The sequence below is a fragment of the Mobula birostris genome, chromosome 9, assembly GCF_030028105.1.
Source record: "Mobula birostris isolate sMobBir1 chromosome 9, sMobBir1.hap1, whole genome shotgun sequence".
Classification (NCBI taxonomy): Eukaryota; Metazoa; Chordata; class Chondrichthyes; order Myliobatiformes; family Myliobatidae; genus Mobula; species Mobula birostris.
The window spans coordinates 93407398-93431391 of NC_092378.1; the positions used below are offsets into that span (position 1 = coordinate 93407398).

General features: G+C 43.1%; 1 protein-coding gene across 1 annotated transcript in view; it reads left to right on the forward strand.

Moving 5' to 3' along the window:
• tmem184a (transmembrane protein 184a) overlaps window positions 1-23994 on the forward strand; it is a 103193-nt gene that overhangs the window by 64023 nt on the left and 15176 nt on the right. The window contains exons 4-6 of the mRNA XM_072268394.1: window positions 17999-18089; window positions 22636-22711; window positions 23624-23715. Of these exons, the coding sequence (XP_072124495.1) occupies window positions 17999-18089; window positions 22636-22711; window positions 23624-23715 (259 nt within the window). The remainder of the gene's footprint in view (window positions 1-17998; window positions 18090-22635; window positions 22712-23623; window positions 23716-23994) is intronic.

Genomic DNA, 23994 nt, shown 5'->3' on the forward strand with positions numbered 1-23994 from the left:
GCCTATTAATGAAATCCAGTATCTGTATGTAGTTAACCTCCTTCTCAACCAGCTGGGTACCATTCAAGAACTATGTTAAGAATACAGCCAGGTGTTTCTGTTCCTGAATATCCTTCAGAAATCTGCCCTTTGCATTAAATAGTCTGTCTTTGTACTTTAATAATGTATACTTTACTGTATTAAGTTTAACCTGCCAAATATCAGCCTGTTCCACCAACTTACATGCATCCTCTTGAAAATAATCATGGTGCTCACTAATTTCCCTCTGTGCTTTCATGCGTTGACTTTATAATTGTTTCCTGTGCCCACTACAGCAGGCCTTTTATAAACATCAGGTGAAATGATACTGATTGCCATCCATCAGTCTGAAAAGCAGCCATTCATCACTTAGACAAGTGGTTCCCAAACTTTTTTGAGTTACTGCTCCCTTGGCTACCACATCTCCCTTTCTTGCCATTACATAAAAACTATAAGAATTTTTAATTAATGATGCACAAGTGAAAGAAAATAGGAACTCCAAATTCAAAACAGTGACAAATAGTTGCAACAAAATATTTAAATCTATTTAAAGCTACAAATAAAATTATTTCTTTAATTACAGTAAAATGATTTTTATCAACAATTTTAGAGTGTACATCAGTAATCCAACTATTCACCACTTCATTGCTTTTTCACCTTTCAATGAGATGATTGGATTTGGTGCAATGATATCACCTTCTCAACATCAGTCTGAATGTTACTCAGAGGAGTCTCGGATCCCCACATTCAGTCATTTGTGTATTTTGAAAGAATTTGGGTGACTGCACTGAAACCACACTCCACTAAATATGATATTGGAAAGGCAATAAAGAGCATCTTGACCTTTTTCCAAAGTGCAGGATAGTGTTCAAAGATTTCTTTCTGCAACCAAAAGTTTTATGATTTTTTGAACTTCAGCTTCAGCTCAGTCATTTTGTATTGAGATCAATTCTTCCTCCATTCTTCCTGTTAATTCCTCATTATAAGCGTTCAGGAATGGATGTATTACCCAGTCTGGAATTTGGATTAAGAGAAGGTCCTGAAATCTCTCTGACATGTCTTTATGCAGCTCATTCAGGGGAGCACAGTATTTTTAAAGATCATCTCTGGTATCCTTTAGAACCATAGAACCATAGAAACTACAGCACAGAAACAGGCCTTTTGGCCCTTCTTGGCTGTGCCGAACCATTTTCTGCCTAGTCCCACTGACCTCCACATGGACCATATCCCTCCATACACCTCCCATCCATGTATCTGTCCAATTTATTCTTAAATGTTAAAAAAGAACCCGCATTTACCACCTCGTCTGGCAGCTCATTCCATACTCCCACCAGTCTCTGTGTGAAGAAGACCCCCCAATGTTCCCTTTAAACTTTTCCCCCCTCACCATTAACCCATGTCCTCTGGTTTTTTTCTCCCCTTGCCTCAGTGGAAAAAGCCTGCTTGCATTCACTCTATCTATACCCATCATAATTTTATATACCTCTATCAAATCTCTCCGCATTCTTCTATGCTCCAGGGAATAAAGTCCTAACCTATTCAACCTTTCTCTGTAACTGAGTTTCTCAAGTCCCGGCAACAACCTTGTAAACCTTCTCTGCAATCTTTCAACCTTATTTATATCCTTCCCATAATTTGGTGACCAAAACTGAACACAATACTCCAGATTCGGCCTCACCAATGCCTTATACAACCTCATCATAACATTCCAGCTCTTATATTCAATACTTTGATTAATAAAGGCCAATGTACCAGAAGTTCTCTTTACGACCCTATCTACCTGTGACACCACTTCTAGGGAATTTTGTATCTGTATTCCCAGATCCCTCTGTTCTACTGCACTCCTCAGTGCCTTAACATTAACCCTGTATGTTCTACCTTGGTTTGTCCTTCCAACGTGCAATACCTCACACTTGTCTGTATTAAACTCCATCTGCCATTTTTCAGCCCATTTTTCCAGCTGGTCCAAGTCCCTCTGCAGGCTCTGAAAACCGTCCTTGCTGTCTACTACACCTCCAATCTTTGTATCATCAGCAAATTTGCTGATCCAATTTACCACATTATCATCCAGATCATTGATATAGATGACAAATAACAATGGACCCAGCACTGATCCCTGTGGCACACCACTTGACACAGGCCTCCACTCGGAGAAGCAATTCTCTACTACCACTCTTTAGCTTCTTCCATTGAGCCAATGTCTGATCCAATTTACCACCTCTCCATGTATACCTAGCAACTGAATTTTCCTAACTAACCTCCCATGCGGGACCTTGTCAAAGGCCTTACTGAAGTCCATATAGACAATATCCACTGCCTTCCCTTCATCCACTTTCCTGGTAACCTCCTCGAAAAACTCCAGTAGATTGGTCAAACATGACCTGCCACGCACAAAGCCATGTTGACTCTCCCTAATAAGTCCCTGTCTATCCAAATGCTTGTAGATTCTGTTTCGTAGTACTCCCTCCAATAACTTACCTACTACCGACGTTCAATTTACCAGCCTATAATTTCCCGGATTACTTTTCGATCCTTTTTTAAACAACGGAACAACATGAGCCACTCTCCAATCCTCCGGCACCTCACCTGTAGACAGCGACATTTTAAATATTTCTGCCAGGGCCCCTGCAATTTCAACACCAGTCTCCTTCAAGGTCCGAGGGAACACCCTGTCAGGTCCCAGGGATTTATCCACTTTAATTTTCCTCAAGACAGCAAGGACCTCCTCCTTTTCGATCTGTACAGTTTCCATGATCTCACTACTTGTTTCCCCTAATTCCATAGACTTCATGCCAGTTTCCTTAGTAAATACAGACGCAAAAAACCTATTTAAGATCGCCCCCATTTCCTTTGGTTCCGCACATAGGCAACCACTCTGATCTTCAAGAGGACCAATTTTATCCCTTACAATCCTTTTGCTCTTAATACACCTGTAAAAGCTCTTTGGATTATCCTTCACTTTGACTGCCAATGCAACCTCATGTCTTCTTTTAGCACTCCTGATTTCTTAAGTATTTTCTTGCACTTCTTATATTCCTCAAGCACCTTATTTACTCCCTGCTTCCTATACATGTCAGACAACTCCCTCTTCTTCTTTATCAGAGTTGCAATATCCCTTGAGAACCAAGGTTCCTTATTCCTATTCACTTTGCCTTTAATCCTGACAGGAACATACAAATTCTGCACTCTCAAAATTTCTCCTTTGAAGGCTTCCCACCTACCGATCACATCCTTGCCAGAGAACAACCTGTCCCAATCCACACTTTTTAGATCCTTTCTCATTTCTTCAAATTTGGCCTTTTTCCAGTTAAGAACCTCAACCCTAGGACCAAATCTATCCTTGTCCATGATCAAGTTGAAACTAATGGTGTTATGATCACTGGAACCAAAGTGCTCCCCTACACAGATTTCTGTCACTTGTCCTAACTCGTTTCCTAACAGGAGATCCAATATTGCATCCCCTCTAGTTGGTCCCTCTATATATTGATTTAGAAAACTTTCCTGAACACATTTTTCAAACTCTAAACCATCTAGACCCCTAACAGTATGGGAGTCCCAATCAATATATGGAAAATTAAAATCCCCTACCACCACAACTTTATGTTTCCTGCAGTTGCTTGCTATTTCCCTGCAGATTTGCTCTTCCAATTCTCGTTGACTATTGGGTGGTCTGTAATACAATCCCACTAATGTGGCCATACCTTTCCTGTTTCTCAGCTCCACCCATAAGGACTCAGTAGACAAGCCCTCTAATCTGTCCTGCCTGAGCACTGCTGTAATATTTTCCCTAACAAGCAATGCTACTCCCCCCACCTTGCATTCCTCTGCCTCGATCACATCTGAAACATCGGAACCCTGGAATATTAAGCTGCCAGTCCTGCCCCTTCTGTAACCAAGTTTCACTAATTGCTATAACGTCATAATTCCACGTGTCAATCCACGCCCTCAACTCATCCGCCTTCCCCGCAATACTCCTAGCATTGAAATATATACACCTCAGAAGATTTTTCTCTTCCAACTCAGAGAGGCTCAGAAATTGGAAAAGATTACGAGATCCAATGTTACACTTAAATAGGGTAAACTTAGACAGAAATCTGGAGGAGACTGATTGACAAGTTCACATCAATTCCTTGCAATTGAAGATTGATTTCATTAAATTTTGCGAATAATTCTGACAAATAAACAATTACATGCCTAATATTCTTCAGTTAATTACTGAATGAAGCATTCGAGTTGTCAACAAATTTTATCAATTTCAAAAATTACAAAAACTGCCAGGCAGTTTCCTTTTGAAAGCCATCTGACTTCAGTGTCTATCAGCAAGCGTCAAACTGTTCCTCATTCTAAATACAAAGCTCTCAAAATAGTTGAGAACTGAGAGCATGGGACTTCATTTTATTTACTGCTCTGATAACTATTTAATAATTTGTGCAGCTGATCACTTAGGTTTTTATGATGTGATGTTGTCTGTGAAATACAGTGAATATTACAACTTTTTTAAAGAAATGAATAACCCTATGGTGGTGTCCTGTCACTGATGATGGTGCCTCACCTGTTGCACAGGCAAGCATGCTGGTGAGCAGAATGTCCTTCTCTTTGAAAAATTGTTTAACAACCCAAAATATTGACTCTCCCTTCATATCTGTTTCTGGTCCTCTTGCAAATAACAACTCTTGAACCACCCTTTCACCTTTTATGAAGTGAACATAACCAAGAAGCAAACATTCAATGCCTGGCAAAGTTGACTTGTCCAACAACAGAGCAAATTCTGTTGTCCTAAGTATGATGTGCAATGTGGATTCCACATTCTCAGACATTTCATCTATTCGTCTTTGAACAGAGTTGTTACTGAGCAGAATTGCTTCAATTATTTGGTCTGGTGACTTGTGCAAATTTCAGGACTTCCCTTACTACTGGCAGAATCAGTTCATCACCAATTGTATGGGGCTTTCGAGATTTAGCAATGAGCATACAAGCACACAAACCATCAAAGTGTTTTCCGTTTCTGAAAGATTTCACAAAGTTCTTGTTTGCTTTATCAGAGTGTATTCTCTTCAAATGTTCAAGGAACCTGACCGGTTTTATTGGCTCATTTAAAACAAAATTTTATCCAACATTGGCTGCTGTTGGTTGCTTGGTGCTGGTATAAACCCATATTTCAGACACTACTCCACATGACACTATCTACACTTCTTTTTCGTTTGTACACTTCTGCCAGTTTCATTGTAGATTAATGATCACGGTCAATCCCCTATTGTTTAAGTCCAACCTCAAGTGCTGTGATCAAGAAAGGGGAAAGTTATGGTGTTATAATAGCTCAGGCAAAACCTGACTCTCTGCTTGATTAAGTGGGTAGATTAATTAGGGCAGCGATATCTCAGTTGAGCTGTGGGCAAGAGGAATCTGAAAGGGTAGATTCTGAACTTTACCCCCATTGAATGCCATACCCTAATTCAGAGGAATTGCTTCACTGTGTGATCAGAGTATTGGATTCATACTAATTAACACTGTATTACAGTAGTGAATGGGAATAATGTACAAACATGGCCCAGAAATATCACAAATTCTTCAGTCCAGGTTTCTGGTGGTATGCTAAGTACAGAAATATTACATTGCTTTTCAGCAACTGTAACGCACTTCAAGCAAAGTAATGATGGGTTAGCAAGAGATAAGGTGATTATATGATCATTGTGATCAATTATGAGGATCAAATGTTTATAATAAGTAACTCATTTCTTAAAGAAACCTATAACCCCTCGGCTGTCCCTCCTTTGTTACCGAGTGCCCCTCCACTACCCCCTTTATCTTTGTCACCCCTTTAGAAACTCCCCGGGGTGATATCATCCACTTTGGGAACCGGTGACTTGGACAGTACTGCCGCAGTCCATTTGGTGTTGGCACTTCAATATTTGTTCAGAAGTCAGTATACAGTACATCAAGCACATTACCACCGTAAACCTCCTTAATATCTTCTTAAAAAAGCAAATTCAAGTTTACACTTTTTCGTTCAATTTTCCATCAGTTTAAGTTAAATGTGATTCTCATTTAAAGACCCTTGTTGACTACTGTAAATTGATCTCATATTTCTAAGTGACTGTGAATTTTGTCCCATTTTATTGTTTTGCAATCTTTCTTTTGTCAAAATTAAACTGGCTTTATAATAAAGATGTTCTCCATTCAAATTCATTGTGTTACCACCCAATTTATATCTTGATATTTTGGACAATGTGGTTTGAGCCATGATCCAGCCAAGGTTTCCTGCTCCTGAGGTGATAAGAGGAGGACTTTGCTGCATTACCAGAGGTGTCACCTTTCAGGTGAGAAACTAAACTAGGGCCCCATCTCTCCCAAAGTCTATTTTAATGAACTCCATCCCCGGTGTCATAGGTAATTTTTATCCCTGAATCAGATTTTCTGGTCTTTATTACATTACATTGTTGGTATATTGCTGTGCATGAACTTTGCAGCTGTGGTACCTACAAATCATAAATACTTTATTATCTGTAAATGGCTGGCACTCTCCACAAAGGAAAGCAGAACTTTATATAATTGCAAAACCTTTCATAGTTCACCAGTTTCTGATAGAAGGGGTACCATTTCTTCTCCAGCTATGGGTCATCCTGCTGTTGGGTGTTACAAGTTCATTTCTATACGACAAAGTAGAGAGGAAGAGCTAGATACTCTTGTTAAGATTATGTTCCAGATCTTGTCATTGAGAACATGGCATTGAAACCTGTTGTAGCACCTGAATGGGTTTCCAAAGGAAATAACTGGAACCCATATAACTGGGTTTGCTTTCATAGGATATTACATTTCTTTAGCTTGGTTTTTCTCTGAATTATGCATGAATTCTTACATGTTATACTTTCCGGGCTGTTAAGATTCATTCACACATTGTATTGCTCACAGTTGGAAATGGAGAGGCTGAGATACAGCCAGAATATTGTAAAGTAAATGTATTATCTCCATGCTAAGTCATATTACTGTTCTGTAATCTGCTCCCCTACCCCCATTCTGCAATCTGTACCTTGGTACAATTAATCAATTTCCTCAGTGACTTGACAATCATTATTTATTGGATTTATTTAATTTGATCAATCCTGAAGTGATGCAATATATCTTTTGCATTTTAAAACAATTATTGTGCAGGACATGTCCATGATGTAGAGATGGCTTGGTTATTCAAGATTTCGTTTGTAGACATTTGATAATTAGCATCAGAATGCTTGTGCTTGTAATGTACCATTTACGTAATGTTATGCATTTTGTACAGAGCAGCAGAACATCTTCATAATGTTTCATCTTTCCTCCCTCTCTTGTTCCTGCTTACCAACAACATTTGGGTAGACTTGTAAGTTAGTTGTATATATCATGAGGCTAAGTATGAAGTTGTGGGCAGATGCAGTTCAGCCAGTTTGGTAGTCTAGATGGTTATCAACAGCAGAGATTAAAATAAAGACTTCATTTAGCAGCAGGAACAGATTATAGATCACTGAGAAGTGATCTGTTTGTTTACTGTCTTGGGTAGTGAAGGGGAAAGCAATTGGATTTCCTATTTTATTTCATGAATTTGTGTAGTTTTGGTATCCTTAAAGAAAATTGTTTTATTAGATGCAATCATACCTGTCACAAAAAAAAGGGTAGTGTGGTTGTTGGCAGGCAATGATCACAGCCCCACATCATCAAGACAATTAGGTTTAGCTAATTTCAACTGCCTCAAAAATCACAGTTCTTTCACAAGTGGGAATGTTTGCTAATGGAGAAAGGAGATGGTGGTCTTTGGAGCAAAAAAAAACAAGATGCTGGAGGAGGTCAACAGGTAAAGCAGTTTTTTATTCATGTTCCCTTTGGTGCAAAAACAAATGCTGGAAGAACAAAGGCAGTCAAGTGGTCTGTAATTGAACCCAGTTCAGGAGAAGAGGAAGTATATTTAGTAGAAGAGTATCCAGCAGTTTTGTAAGCTGTCTGCAAGCTGTCACCATTGGTTACTGGCACCATCTTGCTTGTTCCCTCAATGCGTAAAAAAAAAATCACCCGTACAGGGTGATTGTCATCCTGGGACTCTGCAAGTGATGTGATAACTAGTGACTATATTATCTATAAATAGAAAATCAAAGCATGTTACCCATCTCCCCTATTCCCTTGCTTCCAATGCCTCTGTTCCTATAAGAATAAGATGAGATTGAATGATTTGTTGCAAAATTAGAAGTACATTTGAAAATACAAAATGGAGAATCTGTGAGTTGTCCTTGAAGCAAACTGGCTTCCCTATTTTGCTTTTGAATCACAGTGATACAGCATGGATACAGGCCAATTGGCCCATTGAGTCCATGCTAACCATTGACCGATCATCCTGCATTTGTGTCTTTACCCAAATAAATTCCCTATTCCTGGATGATGTAGAAAATTACAACTGAATCCTGATGTTTAGTACTGCTACTTCTCTGAGTTCCTGCTACCCTGTTTATAGAAAGTAAAACTGGGTAAAGAATCAATCTTTTTTAAAATTCAGGTAATCATAGCAGAGCCTTTGAGCCTGTGCCAACCATCAACTCCAAATCCTACGCTGATTCTATTCTGTTCTCCCCACATTATCCTGAACTAAATAATTCACCAGTCCGTACATTTCTGGATGTGGAAGGGAAATGGATCAGACAGGGGAAACCCAGAAAAATATAGGGATGCTGATCAAGCCCCATGCAGACAGTGCAAGAGGATCAGAGTCGAACCCTCATTCCTGCACTGCGAGGCGGTAACTCTGTTATCTATGGTGCTGTGCTAATAGAGGGTTATTAACTAATACACAATGCTTTAGGCCAACTCTTGGTTGCTAATCCGCAACGTTGTTTATTTAAACTCTAAGTTGAAATCTTCCTGCTTGTATGACAAATGTTTTGATTTTGTTTAAGTACTTGAGGGAGATGGGGGAAGTATAATCAGATGCAGATCAAGGAGAATAACAAGCTTTACCTTCCTATCTCTTCCGTGCTTTTTATCTCTTGAGAACACTGGTTTGAACATTTAATATAGGCAATCCTGTCAGAACTTGGTGGTTTTAGAAATTGCTTTACTTTCATGATTTAAAGGATTAGGAAATGTTCTGCGGTGCTTCTTTTTTGATGTTATGGACTTAGTACCATTGGGAGCTTTATCCTCTCAACAGTTGTGTTTGAAGTGTGGCCTTTGTGTGGAAGGCAACTTTGTCAGAATGTTGCTCGGCATACTGCAGATATTTAACATATGAAATACAATTGAAAACTCTGGAAACATTCAACATGTTGGACAACATCCATGGAAAGTGAAACAGAATCAGCGTTTCAGATCAAATACCACAGTGGGTGCAACACCAGTCCTTCTGCTTCTTCCTTTCCCACCGTCCAGAGATGCAAGTGTATTTGTAGATAAAGCAGCGATTCACTTGCAGGTCCTGGGTGCTGGGGTTCTTGATGATGGAAGCCGCCTTTCTGAGGCACCGCTCCTTGAAGATGTCTTGGATACTATAGAGGCTAGTACCTATGATGGAGCTGACTAATTTTATAAGCCTCTGCAGCTTACTTCGATCTTGTGCAGTACACTCCCAGCCCCATGCGAGATGGTGATGCAGCCAGTCAGAATGCTCTCCATGGTATATTTGTAGAAGCTTTCGGGTGTTTTAGGTGACAAACCAAATCTCTTCAAACTCTGAATGAAATATATCCACTGTCTTGCCTTCTTTATAACTGCATCGATATGTTGGGACCAGGTTAGATCCTTAGAGATCTCGACACCCAGCAACTTGAAATACTTTATACTTTATTGTCGCCAAACAATTGATACTAAAACATACAATCATCACAGCGATATTTGATTCTGCGCTTCCTGCTCCCTGAATTACAAATCAATAGTAAATATTAAAAATTTAAATTATAAATCATAAATAGGAAATAGAAAAATGGAAAGTAAGGTAGTGCAAAAAAACCGATAGGCAGGTCTGGATATTTGGAGGATGCAGCCCAGATCCGGGTCAGGATACGTTCAGCAGTCTTATCACAGTTGGAAAGAAGCTGTTCCCAAATCTGGCCGTACGAGTCTTCAAGCTCCTGAGTCTTATCCCGGAGGGAAGAGGGATGAAAAGTGTGTTGGCTGGGTGGGTCGTGTCCTTGATTATCCTGGCAGCACTGCTCCGACAGCGTGCAGTGTAAAGTGAGTCCAAGGACGGAAGATTGGTTTGTATGATGTGCTGCGCCGTGTTCACGATCTTCTGCAGCTTCTTCCGGTCTTGGACAGGACAACTTCCATACCAGGTTCTGATGCACCCTAGAAGAATGCTTTCTACGGTGCATCTATAAAAATTAGCGAGGGTTTTAGGGGACAGGCCAAATTTCTTTAGTTTTCTCAGGAAGTAAAGATGCTGGCGGGCCTTCTTGGCAGTGAACTCTGCTTGTTTGGACCAAGTCAGGTCATTTGTGATATTGATCCGGAGGAACTTAAAGCTTTTGACCTGTTCCACTTGCGCACCACCGATGTAAGTTGGGTTGTGCGGTCCGCTACTCCTTCTGAAGTCAACAACCAATTCCTTCGTCTTGCTGACGTTGAGGGATGGGTTATTGTCTTCGCACCATGCCACCAGGTTCTTAATTTCCTCTCTGTACTCAAACTCATCATTACCCGAGATACGGCCTACAATTGTTGTGTCATCAGCAAACTTATATATTGAGTTCGATGGAAACTTGGCTACACAATCATGGATGTACAGTGAGTACAGCAGAGGGCTGAGTACACAGCCTTGTGGGGCACCGGTGCTCAGAGTGATTGAAAAGGAGAGCTTGTCCCCTATTTTTACAGCCTGGGTCCTGTCTGTGAGGAAGCTGAAGGTCCAGCTGCAGATCTGAGTGCTAAGGCCCAGGTTCCGGAGCTTAGGAATCAGTTTATTTGGAATGATGGTATTAAAGGCGGAGCTGTAGTTAATGAAAAGGAGCCTTAGGTATGCGTCTTTATTCTCCAGGTGTTCTAAGGAGGAATGTAGGGCCAGAGAGATGGCATCTGCCATTGACTTGTTGCTCCGGTAGGCGAATTGCAAAGCATCGAGGTTGACCGGTAGGCTGTGGTTGATGTGTGCCATAACCAATCTCTCGAAGCACTTCATAGCAATTGATGTCAGAGCCACAGGTCAATAGTCATTCAGGCATGCCACCTTGCTCTTCTTCGGCACTGGGATTATCATTGCCTTTTTAAAACACGAGGGGATCTTAGACTGAAGCAAGGAGCAGTTGAAGATGTTAGCAAACACTGCAGCTAGCTCGCTTGCACAGGCCCGGAGAACCCGTCCCAGGACGCCACCTGGGCCCGTCGCCTTCCTTGGATTTATCTTCAGGAAGGCCCTTCTAACGTCCTCCTCGGTGACGATGAATCTCGATGCCACCAGGTCCGGTTCATCCGGAGGGAGCGGGACGCTCCCCTTCTGTTCGAATCTTGCGTAGAATACGTTAATTTCGTCGGGAAGAGAAGCGCCACAGTTATTGATATTCCCAGCCTTTTCTTTGTGCCCAGTGATCTCATTTAGACCCTGCCATAGTCTATTGGCATCCCTCTGGTTAGCCTGGGCTTCCAACTTGGCTCGATATTGCCTCTTGGCGCTCTTAATGGCTTTTCGGAGTTCACGCCTGGATTCCGTGTAACGACTGGTATCCCCGGACCTAAAATCTGCAGCTCTAGCCTTTAAAAGGGACTTGACCTCATAATTCATCCAAGGTTTCCAGTTAGGGAATACCCGGATCGTCTTGCAAGACACACAGTCCTCCGTGCATTTCCAAATAAAGACCGTGACAGCTGAGGCATACTTATCGAGGTTAGCTGCTGAGTCCTTGAATACTAACCAGTCCACTGATTCAGAGCAGTCACGGAGGACCTCATCTGTTTCCTTCGTCCAATGCAACACTACTTTTGACACCGTGACCTCCCGCTTCAGTTTCTGTTTGTAAGCCGGGAGGAGGAGTACGGCCTGATGGTCTGATTTTCCGAAGTGAGGTCGTGGGACAGAACGGTAGGCATCCTTGACTGCTGTGTAGCAGTGGTCAAGTATATTCGGGCCTCTAGTGGGGCAGGAGACATGTTGGTATAACTTTGGCAGTGCCTTTCTAAGGTTGGCCTGGTTAAAGTCCCCGGCTGTAATGAGCAAAGCCTCCGAATACCTGGTCTCAAGTTCACTGATGTTGGCATACAATATGTTCAGAGCACACTCCACGTCCGCCTGGGGGGGAATGTAGACCACTGTCAGTATAACCGAGGTGAATTCCCGTGGCAGATAGTAGGGACGACACTTCACTGACAGGTGTTCCAGGTCCGGGCTGCAGGAGCTCGTCAGTGTCACTGTGTCCGAGCACCACGCAGTGTTGATCAGTAGGCAGACACCACCTCCCCTCATCTTGCCCGAAGACGCCGTGCAGTCCATCCGATGGATCAAAAATCTCTCCGGTCGGATGGTACAGTCGGGGGTGGCAGGGGAGAGCCAGGTCTCGGTGAAACAGAATACACAGCAGTTCTGCATCTCCCTGCAGTTGGTGAGTCTCCCTTTAAGATCATCCACCTTGTTCTCTATGGCTTGCATATTAGCTAGTAGGATGGTGGGCATAGGGACCCTGAAGCCCCTCAGCTTCAATCTGACCAGCAGCCCAGCTCTTTTCCTACGCTTCCTCGATAAATAGTGCATCTTTCCAGGTTTCCATCGATGCAGTGTGTTGTTGTCAGCTCTTTGAGGTTGGTGGACGCGTCCCACGGGGATCAATCAGCAGGTCGCATCGTCGGGCGCTCCGGGTCAGGCCAAGTGACGGGGGAGGCTCCGCTGCCACTTCCAGCTGCCCGGGGCCCGGGCTGTTGATTGGGTCGGGCCCCGAAGCCGACACTTAATCCTTGAGGGCCAGACTCCTGGCTGAAACAAATCTGTAAACTGAGTCATGGTTGCGGAGGCCTCCGCTCCAGCCAAGCCTTGGACTTGATTTCCGAAGACTCTCTCTCTCCACTTCTGATCCCTCTATGAGGATTGGTTTGTGTTCCCTCATCTTACCCTTCCTGAAGTGTGCAGTCAGCTCTTTGATCTTACTGACATTGAGTGCAAGGTTGTTGTACAATTAACCTGCTAACCAATAATCGATGTACTGTTCTTATTTTCACTTCATTTGATGGTCACATTGTGGTCTGTACTATATTAGAGAAACTAACTGAAAGCTAACTGGCTTCATGGAGCACCTGAATTTAGTCCATAAGGCTGACTTTTGCCTGCCACATGAATTCCCCACCCCACCCCACCCAATCTGTGGCTTCCTGCACTGTTATAATGAGGCTTAAGGAGCAGCACCTCGTCCTCCATCCGGTAATGTTGTAACTTCTCAGCCTCAACATTGATTTCTACAACTTCAGGTAACTCACTTTGTTTGTCTTAGGTGAAGTCAGACATCTGTTACTCTCCCGATTTACACAGCCTGACCTGCTGAGCATGTCCCCAGCTCTGTATTCACGACCTTCACATTCCTTTGTGGTTTTACTCTCTAACTGCTGACATTTCATAGCCATTACGTTGCTTTGTTTAGATTCTTCCTCTAATGACCATGATCCTCCTCGCCTCATTTACTGTTTACTTCTACATCCACTCTGATGTCACCCGCTCAGAGAGATCCTCCTTAACCTATCCAGCCATCCACAACCTGAAACTAACTCTGTCATCCCTTCCCAGTTCTGTTTCAGAGCTCCTGACCTAAAACATTATTTATGTTCTTCCACAGATGTGAACCTGCTGCATGTTTCCAGCAATTTTCAATTATTAATTTTGAGAAAGTGTGCTGGGATTGCAAATGCACTTCTATTTTTTCCCTGAAACTAAAACTAAATCTTGAACTGTGGCGAACCAGTCAACTTCCCTATTACTGAAGGTGATGACATTTGAGATTCAAGATTGTTTGGTGTCATTTCCAGCACACAAGTGTAATGGAGAACAAAATAGTGTTGCTCCAGATCCAATGCAACAGAAAATAAAACAATAATTAAAAACACCATAAATATATGAGGGTTTATATACATTGATTGTATGTCCATACAGTGACTCCAGGCACAGGAGTATCTATACATGACTCTGATAGGAAATGATAGGTGTGGAGGGGAGGATGAATGGTGAGGGTGTTGCTGCTTGGGGAAAGTAACTGTTATTGAGTTTGGTGGTCCTGGCATAGAAGCTATGTAGCCTCCTCCCTGATGGAAGTGGGACAAACAGTCCATGTGCAGAATGGGTGGGATCCTTCATGATGTTACCGGTCCATTTCCGGCACCTCTCTGTATAAATGTCTTTGATGATGGGTCGGCTGATGCTGGTGATACATTGGACGGTTTTGACTCAATGTAGTAGAGCCTCCCTGTCCGCAGCAGTGCAGTTTCCATACCTTGCAATGATGCGGCTTGTTAGGATGCTCTTTACTGTGCGTCTGTAGAATGACATGAGTGTAGGTGTGCATAGTCCAGCTCTCTTCAGCCTCCTCAGGTGTTGTTGAGCTTTCCTGAATGCGTTCTGGGACCATGAGAGGTTGTGCGCGATGTGAACTCCCAGGAGTTTGAAGCTGCTTGCAGTTTCCACTGCTGTGCCGCTGATGTAAAGAGGGGTGTGAGTGGTGCAAGTCAATAACCATCTCCTTTGTCTTACTAACATTGATAAAGAGGTTATTTGCCTGGCATCAGGCCTCGAGCTGTTTCACCTCCTCTCTGTAGGCCGTCTCATCACCATTGGTGTTGAGCCCCACCATTGTCGTGTCATCGGCGAATGTGATTTGTGTAGGTGTTTGGCCATGCGATCATGTGTGAGTAGACTGTACAGCGACAAGCTCAGCACACAGCACTGGGGGCTGTACCTGGCCCAGTCGTTATGATGTTGAGGCTAGAGCACAAACTATCTATAAATTTTCAGAATCTGTACTGTTATCAATTTCACTAGGACCCTGTGGACAGGGTTACAGCTGGGGCTGAGTGTGATATAGAGTCTAGGTAGATGAAACAACAATAAGTTTTACAATTTGTCCATTATTGTAGCATCAAAACTCTGCAGAGAAGCATTGTCATCAGGGTAACAGGGCTGATGACCAAAGCTTGCTCAAGGAAGTAGGTTTTAAGTAGGAGATAGAATTGAGAGTTTTAGAAGGGGAATTTAAATTCTTGCAGTCCAAAATAGGACATATATGGTAAATGGTAGGGCATTAAAGAATGCTTTAGAACAGAGGGATCTAGGAATAATGGTGCATAGTTCCCTGAAGATGGAATCTCATGTGGATAGGGTGGAGAAAAAACTTTTGGTTTGCTGGCCTTTATTAATCAGAGCATTGGGTATAGGAGTTGGGATTAATGTTGAAATTGTATAGGGCATTGGTAAGGCCAAATCTGGAGTATTGTGTACAGTTCTGGTCACCGAATTATAGGAAAGATAACTGAGAGAGTACAGAGGAGGTTTACTGAAATGTTGCCCGGGTTTCATCTCCTAAGTTACAGAATAAGGTTGAACAAGTTAGGTCTTTATTCTTTGGAGTGCAGAAGGCTGAGGGGAGACTTGATAGAGGTGTTTAAAATTATGAGGGGGATTGATAGAGTTGACGTGGTTAGACTTTTTCCATTGAGAGTGGGGAAGATTCAAACAAGAGGGCATGAGTTGAGAATTAGAGGACAAAAGTTTAGAGGTAACATGAGGGGGAACTTCTTTACTCAGAGAGTGGTAGCTGTGTGGAACAAGCTTCCAGCAGAAGTGGTTGAGGCAGGTTCTATGTTGTCGTTTAAAGTTAAATTGGATAGATATATGGACAGGAAAGGAATGGAGGGTTATGGGCTGAGTGCAGGTCATTGTGAATAGGGTAGGGTAAGAGTTCGGCATGGACTAGAAGGGCCGAGATGGCCTGTTTCCGTGCTGTAATTGTTATATGGTTATATGGTTATAATTAGTGAAGTGATGAAAATCAGAATGGTGCAAACATGTTACATGGTGGCTAGTTCAAGGGTCAAAGTAAAATTATTATCAAAACACATATATTTTACCATATAAAAACCCTGAGATTCATTTTCTGCCAGGAATTCACAGTAAATACAAGAAGCACAATAGGATCAATGAAAAACCACATCCAACAGGACAGACAAACAACCAGTGTGCAAAAGTCAAAACTGTGCAAATACAAAAAGAAATAGTAGTAATAATAAGAAGAAGAAAAAGAAAAATGAAAACATTGTCACTATTGAAGAAAAATTTAACCAATGGAAGAGTATTACCCTCCATGGAAGACATTCCCACGATCTGAGCAGAATAGATGCCGACAAGGAAGCGTCAAGCGCCCAGCTCAGAGTTGAAAACCTCTTCCCAGAAACAGAAGGTTTCCTTGTGGCAGTACAGGACCAGGAGTTTAACACAAAAAAAATCAAAAATACATAATAAAAGACCAATAAATCCAAGATGATAAATGCAGAAAATGCCAAAAAAACAGAAGCAGTCCAATACATTACAGGATCCTGTAGCAGTTTAACTTAACCTGATTACTTACACAGGCACAATCAAGTGGCAAACATCATTCATCTAAATCTTGCTTTAAAATACAAACTCATGAAAGAAAACATGCCTTACTATAAATACTAGCCTGATCCAGTTTTAGAGTCAGAAGCCCACAAATTATATTATGACCACTCATTTATTACAGATTGAACAATCCATAATAACTGTCTAGATATAATAATACAGGATAAACAAGCAAGAACAACTTATTAAATAGATATAGCCATTCCAAACACATTTAACTTACAGAAATCAGTAAGTGAAAAACACAAGAAATATGTTGAGTTAAAAGAGGAAAGTGGAAGACTTCCTTTGGGTGGCAGATTGGAGATATGTTTCTGCCAAAGATGGTGTAAGGCACTCCTTCCATCTGCTAGCCTGCAGGTCACCCTTGGGCAAGGTGTAGCATCTGCTTAACCCTCACCCAATCAGGGTCACATGAAGCCATGAGAAGAGGTTGTGCATATCACAAGTCCTGGTTGTGTGACCACTGATGTCAGGCAGACAATCTCTGAAGAGTATTGATAATCTTGTAAAGACACTACCCAGAAGGCGGCAATGGCAAACCACTTCCATAGAAAAATTTGCCAAGAACAATTATATGATGGCACATAATGATGAAGAAGTTCCCTTGTGTGTTTGAATTATAGTGACTGCCTTGTTACAGGGATGATGGACAGCTGATGTAATGTAAATTCACTAAATGCTCATATACTGTACCTACAGGCTGCACCCAAGTTATAACTGTTCTCCATTCCTGAGAACTGTTTGTAAACCAAACAATTTGTAAGTTGAAAATGAACAAAAATAGTATGTGGGAGAGGATCATAGAAACAGCTATGATGGGGGAGTGAGCAGGTATGGGAAGAGTGGTCAGTGACTGAATGAGTTTGCACAGCTCATCACAACCACTTGGGAGAGAAGAGGGTAGGAATGCTGCTTTCTCAACTGGCAGGTAATGCCTGCTGTTCTGCAGTAGCTGGCAACTCAATCCGCATCTATCTCACCAATCTCCCAAATGTTCGTTCCTACGCCAAGGATGATCTGTGAGAGTGGTGGGAGGGGGAGTGATGTTACTGATGCTGTTTTTCACAAGGGAGGGTGTTTGGGGTTTGCAAGTTTTATTTCTTTCTTTTATGTACGCAGTTGGTGGGGGGGGGGAGGCTGATCTCTTTTCTTTCGACAACTCCCATGGATTTTCTGTATTTCATGGCTATCTGGAGAAGACAATGTCAGAGTTGTATTGTAAATAAATACCCTTGAACCTTTGAATTCATAATTTGGGTGTTTATGGCCCCTGGAGGACCTGTAGAAGTATGGGGGCAGACCACCTCAGGCGGCAGTCATGTCTAGCACTCACCAAAGGAAGCAAGTAGAATTGATTAAGTGAGACAGTTGTTAAGCTCTTGCACTGACTTGTGTTGTCCTTTCCTACAGCCTTTGTGATTTACAACTTCCTCAGCCTGTGCTATGAATATCTGGGAGGAGAGAGTGCGATTATGTCAGAAATCAGAGGGAAACCTGTGAAGTGAGTGATTTTGTACTTCTATGCTTACATTGTGCCATTAGAATCACAGATATTGCTGAGTGTGTTTGCATCTGATCGGAAATGATCATACATTTTACACAGAACAAAATGAACCCAGAGATAAAGCAAAGCTGCATTAACTTTTTGCTGTAACACCTGAGCCAGGATGAGAGGAATTCACTGGGTGATTTTTACATGGTTTACCATTGAAATCCACCCAGCTGGTTAATGGGATCAGACCTACATCTGAAGACAGGGTTTGCAGGACAACTGGTGGCAAATACACATAATTAATATACGTTCTGGGAGCCTCAGCACTGGAACAGCCCCTTTAAGTCTGTAAACAACAGGAATTCTGCAGATGCTGGAAATTCAAGCAACACACATAAAAGCAGCAGGCCAGGCAGCATCTGTAGGAAGAGGTGCAGTCGACGTTTCAGGCCGAGACTCTTCGTCAGGACTAACTGAAGGAAGAGTGAGTAAGAGATTTGAAAGTTGGAGGGGGAGGGGAAGATCCAAAATGATAGGAGAAGACAGGAGGGGGAGGGATAGAGCCAAGAGCTGGACAGGTGATAGGCAAAAGGGGATACAAGAGGATCATGGGACAGGAGGTCCGGGAAGAAAGACAGGGTGGGGGGGCGGGGTCCCAGAGGTTGGGCAAGAGGTATATTCAGAGGGACAGAGGGAGAAAAAGGAGAGTGAGAGAAAGAATGTGTGCATAAAAATAAGTAACAGATGGGGTACGAGGGGAAGGTGGGGCCTCAGCAGAAGTTAGAGAAGTCAATGTTCATGCCATCAGGTTGGAGGCTACCCAGACAGAATATAAGGTGTTGTTCCTCCAACCTGAGTGTGGCTTCATCTTTACAGTAGAGGAGGCTGTGGATAGACATGTCAGAATGGGAATGAGATGTGGAATTAAAATATGTGGCCACTGGGAGATCCTGCTTTCTCTGGCGGACAGAGCGTAGATGTTCAGCAAAGCGGTCTCCCAGTCTGCGTCGGGTCTCGCCAATATATAAAGAGCCACATCGGGAGCACCGGACGCAGTATATCACCACAGTTGACTCACAGGTGAAGTGTTGCCTCACCTGGAAGGACTGTTTGGGGTCCTGAATGGTGGTAAGGGAGGAAGTGTAAGGGCATGTGTAGCACTTGTTCTGCTTACACGGATAAGTGCCAGGAGGGAGATCAGTGGGGAGGGATGGGGAGGACGAATGGACAAGGGAGTTGCGTAGGGAGCGATCCCTGCGGAATGCAGAGAGGGGGGGGAGGGAAAGATGTGCTTAGTGGTGGGATCCCGTTGGAGGTGGCGGAAGTAACGGAGAATAATATGTTGGACCCGGAGGCTGGTGGGGTAGTACGTGAGGACTAGGGGAACCCTATTCCTAGTGGGGTGGCGGGAGGATGGAGTGAGAGCAGATGTACGTGAAATGGAGGTTAAGGTTAATCCTAACCTTACTATTAAACCCGACGATAAGGGGGGTGCTGTTGTAGTCTGGCGTACTGACCTCTACCTTGCCGAGGCACAGCGACAACTCGCGGATACCTCCTCTTATTTACCCCTCGGTCGTGACCCCACTAAGGAGCACCAGGCCATTGTCTCCCACACCATCACTGACTTTATCCGCTCGGGGATCTCCCATCCACTGCTACCAACCTTATAGTTCCCACACCCCGCACTTCCCATTTCTACCTCCTAACCAAGATCCACAAACTTGCCTGTCCTGGCCGACCTATTGTCTCAGCTTGCTCCTGCCCCACCGAACTCGTTTCTGCATACCTCAACATGGTTTTATCACCCCTTGTTCAATCCCTTCCGACCTATGTTCGTGACACTTCTCACGCTCTTAAACTTTTCGATGATTTTAAGTTCCCTGGCCCCCACCGCTTTATTTTCACCATGGATGTCCAGTCCTTATATACTTCCATCCCCCATCAGGATGGTCTCAAAGCTCTATGCTTCTTTTTGGATTCCAGACCTAATCAGTTCCCCTCTACCACCACTCTGCTCCGTCTAGCGGAATTAGTCCTTACTCTTAATAATTTCTCCTTTGGCTCTTCCCACTTCCTCCAAACTAAAGGTGTAGCTATGGGCACCCGTATGGGTCCTAGCTATGCCTGCCTTTTTGTTGGGTTTGTGGAACAATCTATGTTCCGTGCCTATTCTGGTATCTGTCCCCCCACTTTTCCTTCGCTACATCGACGACTGCATTGGCGCTGCTTCCTGCACGCATGCAGAACTCGTTGACTTTATTAACTTTGCCTCCAACTTTCACCCTGCCCTCAAGTTTATCTGGTCCATTTCCGACACCTCCCTCCCTTTTCTAGATCTTTCTGTCTCTGTCTCTGGAGACAGCTTATCCACTGATGTCTACTATAAGCCTACTGACTCTCACAGCTATCTGGACTATTCCTCTTCTCACCCTGTCTCTTGCAAAAACGCCATCCCCTTCTCGCAATTTCGCCGTCTCCGCCGCATCTGCTCTCAGGATGAGGCTTTTCATTCTAGGATGAGGGAGGTGTCTTCCTTTTTTAAAGAAAGGGGTTTCCCTTCCTCCACTATCAACTCTGCTCTTAAACGCATCCCCCCCATTTCACGTACATCTGCTCTCACTCCATCCTCCCGCCACCCCACTAGGAATAGGGTTCCCCTAGTCCTCACCTACCATCCCACCAGCCTCCGGGTCCAACATATTATTCTCCATAACTTCCGCCACCTCCAACAGGATCCCACCACTAAGCACATCTTTCCCTCCCCCCCCTCTGCATTCTGCAGGGATCGCTCCCTACGCAACTCCCTTGTCCATTCGTCCCCCCCCATCCCTCCCCACTGATCTCCCTCCTGGCACTTATCCGTGTAAGCAGAACAAGTGCTACACATGCCCTTACACTTCCTCCCTTACCACCATTCAGGGCCCCAAACAGTCCTTCCAGGTGAGGCAACACTTCACCTGTGAGTTGACTGTGGTGATATACTGCGTCCGGTGCTCCCAATGTGGCCTTTTATATATTGGCGAGACCCGACGCAGACTGGGAGACCGCTTTGCTGAACATCTACGCTCTGTCCGCCAGAGAAAGCAGGATCTCCCAGTGGCCACACATTTTAATTCCACATCCCATTCCCATTCTGACATGTCTATCCATGGCCTCCTCTACTGTAAAGATGAAGCCACACTCAGGTTGGAGGAACAACACCTTATATTCTGTCTGGGTAGCCTCCAACCGGATGGCATGAACATTGACTTCTCTAACTTCCGCTGAGGCCCCACCTCCCCCTCGTACCCCATCTGTTACTTATTTTTATGCACACATTCTTTCTCTCACTCTCCTTTTTCTCCCTCTGTCCCTCTGAATATACCTCTTGCCCATCCTCTGGGTCCCCCCCCCCACTGTCTTTCTTCCCGGACCTCCTGTCCCATGATCATCTCGTATCCCTTTTGCCATTCACTTGTCCAGCTCTTGGCTCCATCCCTCCCCCTCCTGTCTTCTCCTATCATTTTGGATCTCCCCCTCCCCCTCCAACTTTCAAATCCCTTACTCACTCTTCCTTCAGTTAGTCCTGACGAAGGGTCTCGGCCTGAAACATCGACTGCACCTCTTCCTAGAGATGCTGCCTGGCCTGCTGCGTTCACCAGCAACTTTTATGTGTGTTCCTTTAAGTCTGTGCTGACCTTCAACCACCCATCTGCACTAATCCAACATAAATCCTCCCCTCCACATTCTTGTCAGCTCCCCCAGATTCTAACATCCACATACACAATGAGAGCAGTAAACGGTAAACAATTAACCGTATGTCTCTGCGATGTGGAAGGAAACTGAGGAAACTCAGTGTCACAGGGAGAAAATCTAAACTACACACAGTCAGTGCCACTAACTGTACTACCTATGTTTTGTAGCTAAATATTATTTGGGGGATTAGATTATGACTTTGTCAGTGATATCCACATACCATATGCAAGTAAAACCATCATTTTAATAGTGAATGATCATTACAAGGGGATTCTGCTGTAGAACTATTAGGTGATTGGCTTAGACAGGAATTTGTGAATCAGGAGCCACTCAGTTTTTCTGTTTAATAAAATCATGGCTGATTTGATTATACTTATCTACACATGACAACCTTCCACCCCTATGCTATCAAGAATCTATATACCTCTGCATTAAAAATCCTCAACGTCTTCTTCCACCACCGTCAGAAAGAGTTACAAAGACTCACAACACTTTGAGAGAGAAAATGTTGCCCCATCACTGTACTAAACGGGTGATCTCTTTTTCTTAAACAGTGATCTATTTCCATGCGGTCCTTATTCAATCCCACACGTTTATACTTTGATACTGTGAAATAGTGTTATTTACTCACAAAACAGTTTACTGTAATCCTAATAAATTATAGATTTATAAGCAGAGTAAGTTCTAATTACTGACCCTATAGCATTAACACTGTTTCTGCCTCTCCGATGTTGTCTGACTCCTGTACATTGTTAGTTTTTAATTTTTTTTGGATGTGGTACGGTGTGTATTTACATGACTTCTGTCTCATTATTAGGACCAGTTGCTTGTATGGAACATGCTGTCTGGTGGGTATGACGTACTCCATTGGATTTTTGCGATTTTGTAAACAGGTGAGTATATGAGAAGCCACTGGAGTCTGACCCATTGGAAACCCTTGCGTTTTGTGTCCCTCCTACGAGCTCTGCAACCCAACCAAAGTCTGGTGTAAACTAGTAATAAAAACAGATCGGGGGTTGGAGTGAGCGTGTATCTTGATTAAATATACAGGTTCCAGTCCGGATGAATCAAAGTGCTTGTGTCTGTGTGTGTGAAGCTCATAGAATCCCAATGGAAATGACAGAAGGAACTCACTACCTGCCAAACTGCTCGTCACTCTATCAGCAACCTCTGATCACAAAGTTTGTTATTCTCACATCGATCCCATGAGCCACCTCAGAACCGTCGTCATTGGTCTCACAGGACTTTTCAAAAAGAAAATAGTTTCACTCAGGTCTTCAGTGTAAATAGTGAAGAATGTCCCAGATCTGATGCAACACCTTTCGAAGCAATCTTTCATTTAAGTATGCTTATTCTTTTCCTCAATTTAAATTATTTAATTCTGGGATAAAAGTTTGGCTCCAGCATGCTGGCAACGCCCATCATGCATTTCACTGTACAGCACCACTTTTGTTTGGGAAGATTTTTGCAACCTCTTCTAGTTGGCAGTGAAGCTCAGAATCAGGTTTATTGTCATGGACGTATGTTGTGAAATTTGTTGTTTTGTGGCAGCAGTACAGTATAATTCGTAAAAAATTAATATAAATTACACTAAGATATGTATACAAAGAAATAGTGCAGAGCTAAAAGCTGACTCAGATGAGTTAGCCACCTGAATTAGTGCATGATGCACAACCACATCATACAGTCAGATCAGGGTGAAAATGTGATGCTATAGTTCACCAGTCAAGCTCACACTTTACTATAGGTGGATAACTCATGTTCTTGGAGCTGTTAATGACATGGGTCTGTTCTCTCCCAAACAGGCCACCCTGCAGTTCTGTGTGATTAAACCACTGATGGCTGCCATCACCATTATCCTACAAATCTATGGCAAATATCATGACGGAGACTTTGAGTAAGTCAGCACAGTTTTTTTTCACTCTAAACTTTAGATGCAGCCCTTATCATTATAAACTTCAGAACCTTCATATTGTTTTGTTGGAACTTTCCTTCAACTGGATTTCCCTGGTGCATAGTATAAGGAGTGGGCTTGGATATTCTGTTGTGGTCTCATAGATTACATCTATTTCCCTAGTTACCAAATGGTTTGGTTCCCTATTGTATAGGAGCCATGGAGAAGGGGTCCTCAGCTTCTGCTGATTTCTCCAGGTAACCCAAACAGATACACCTTATG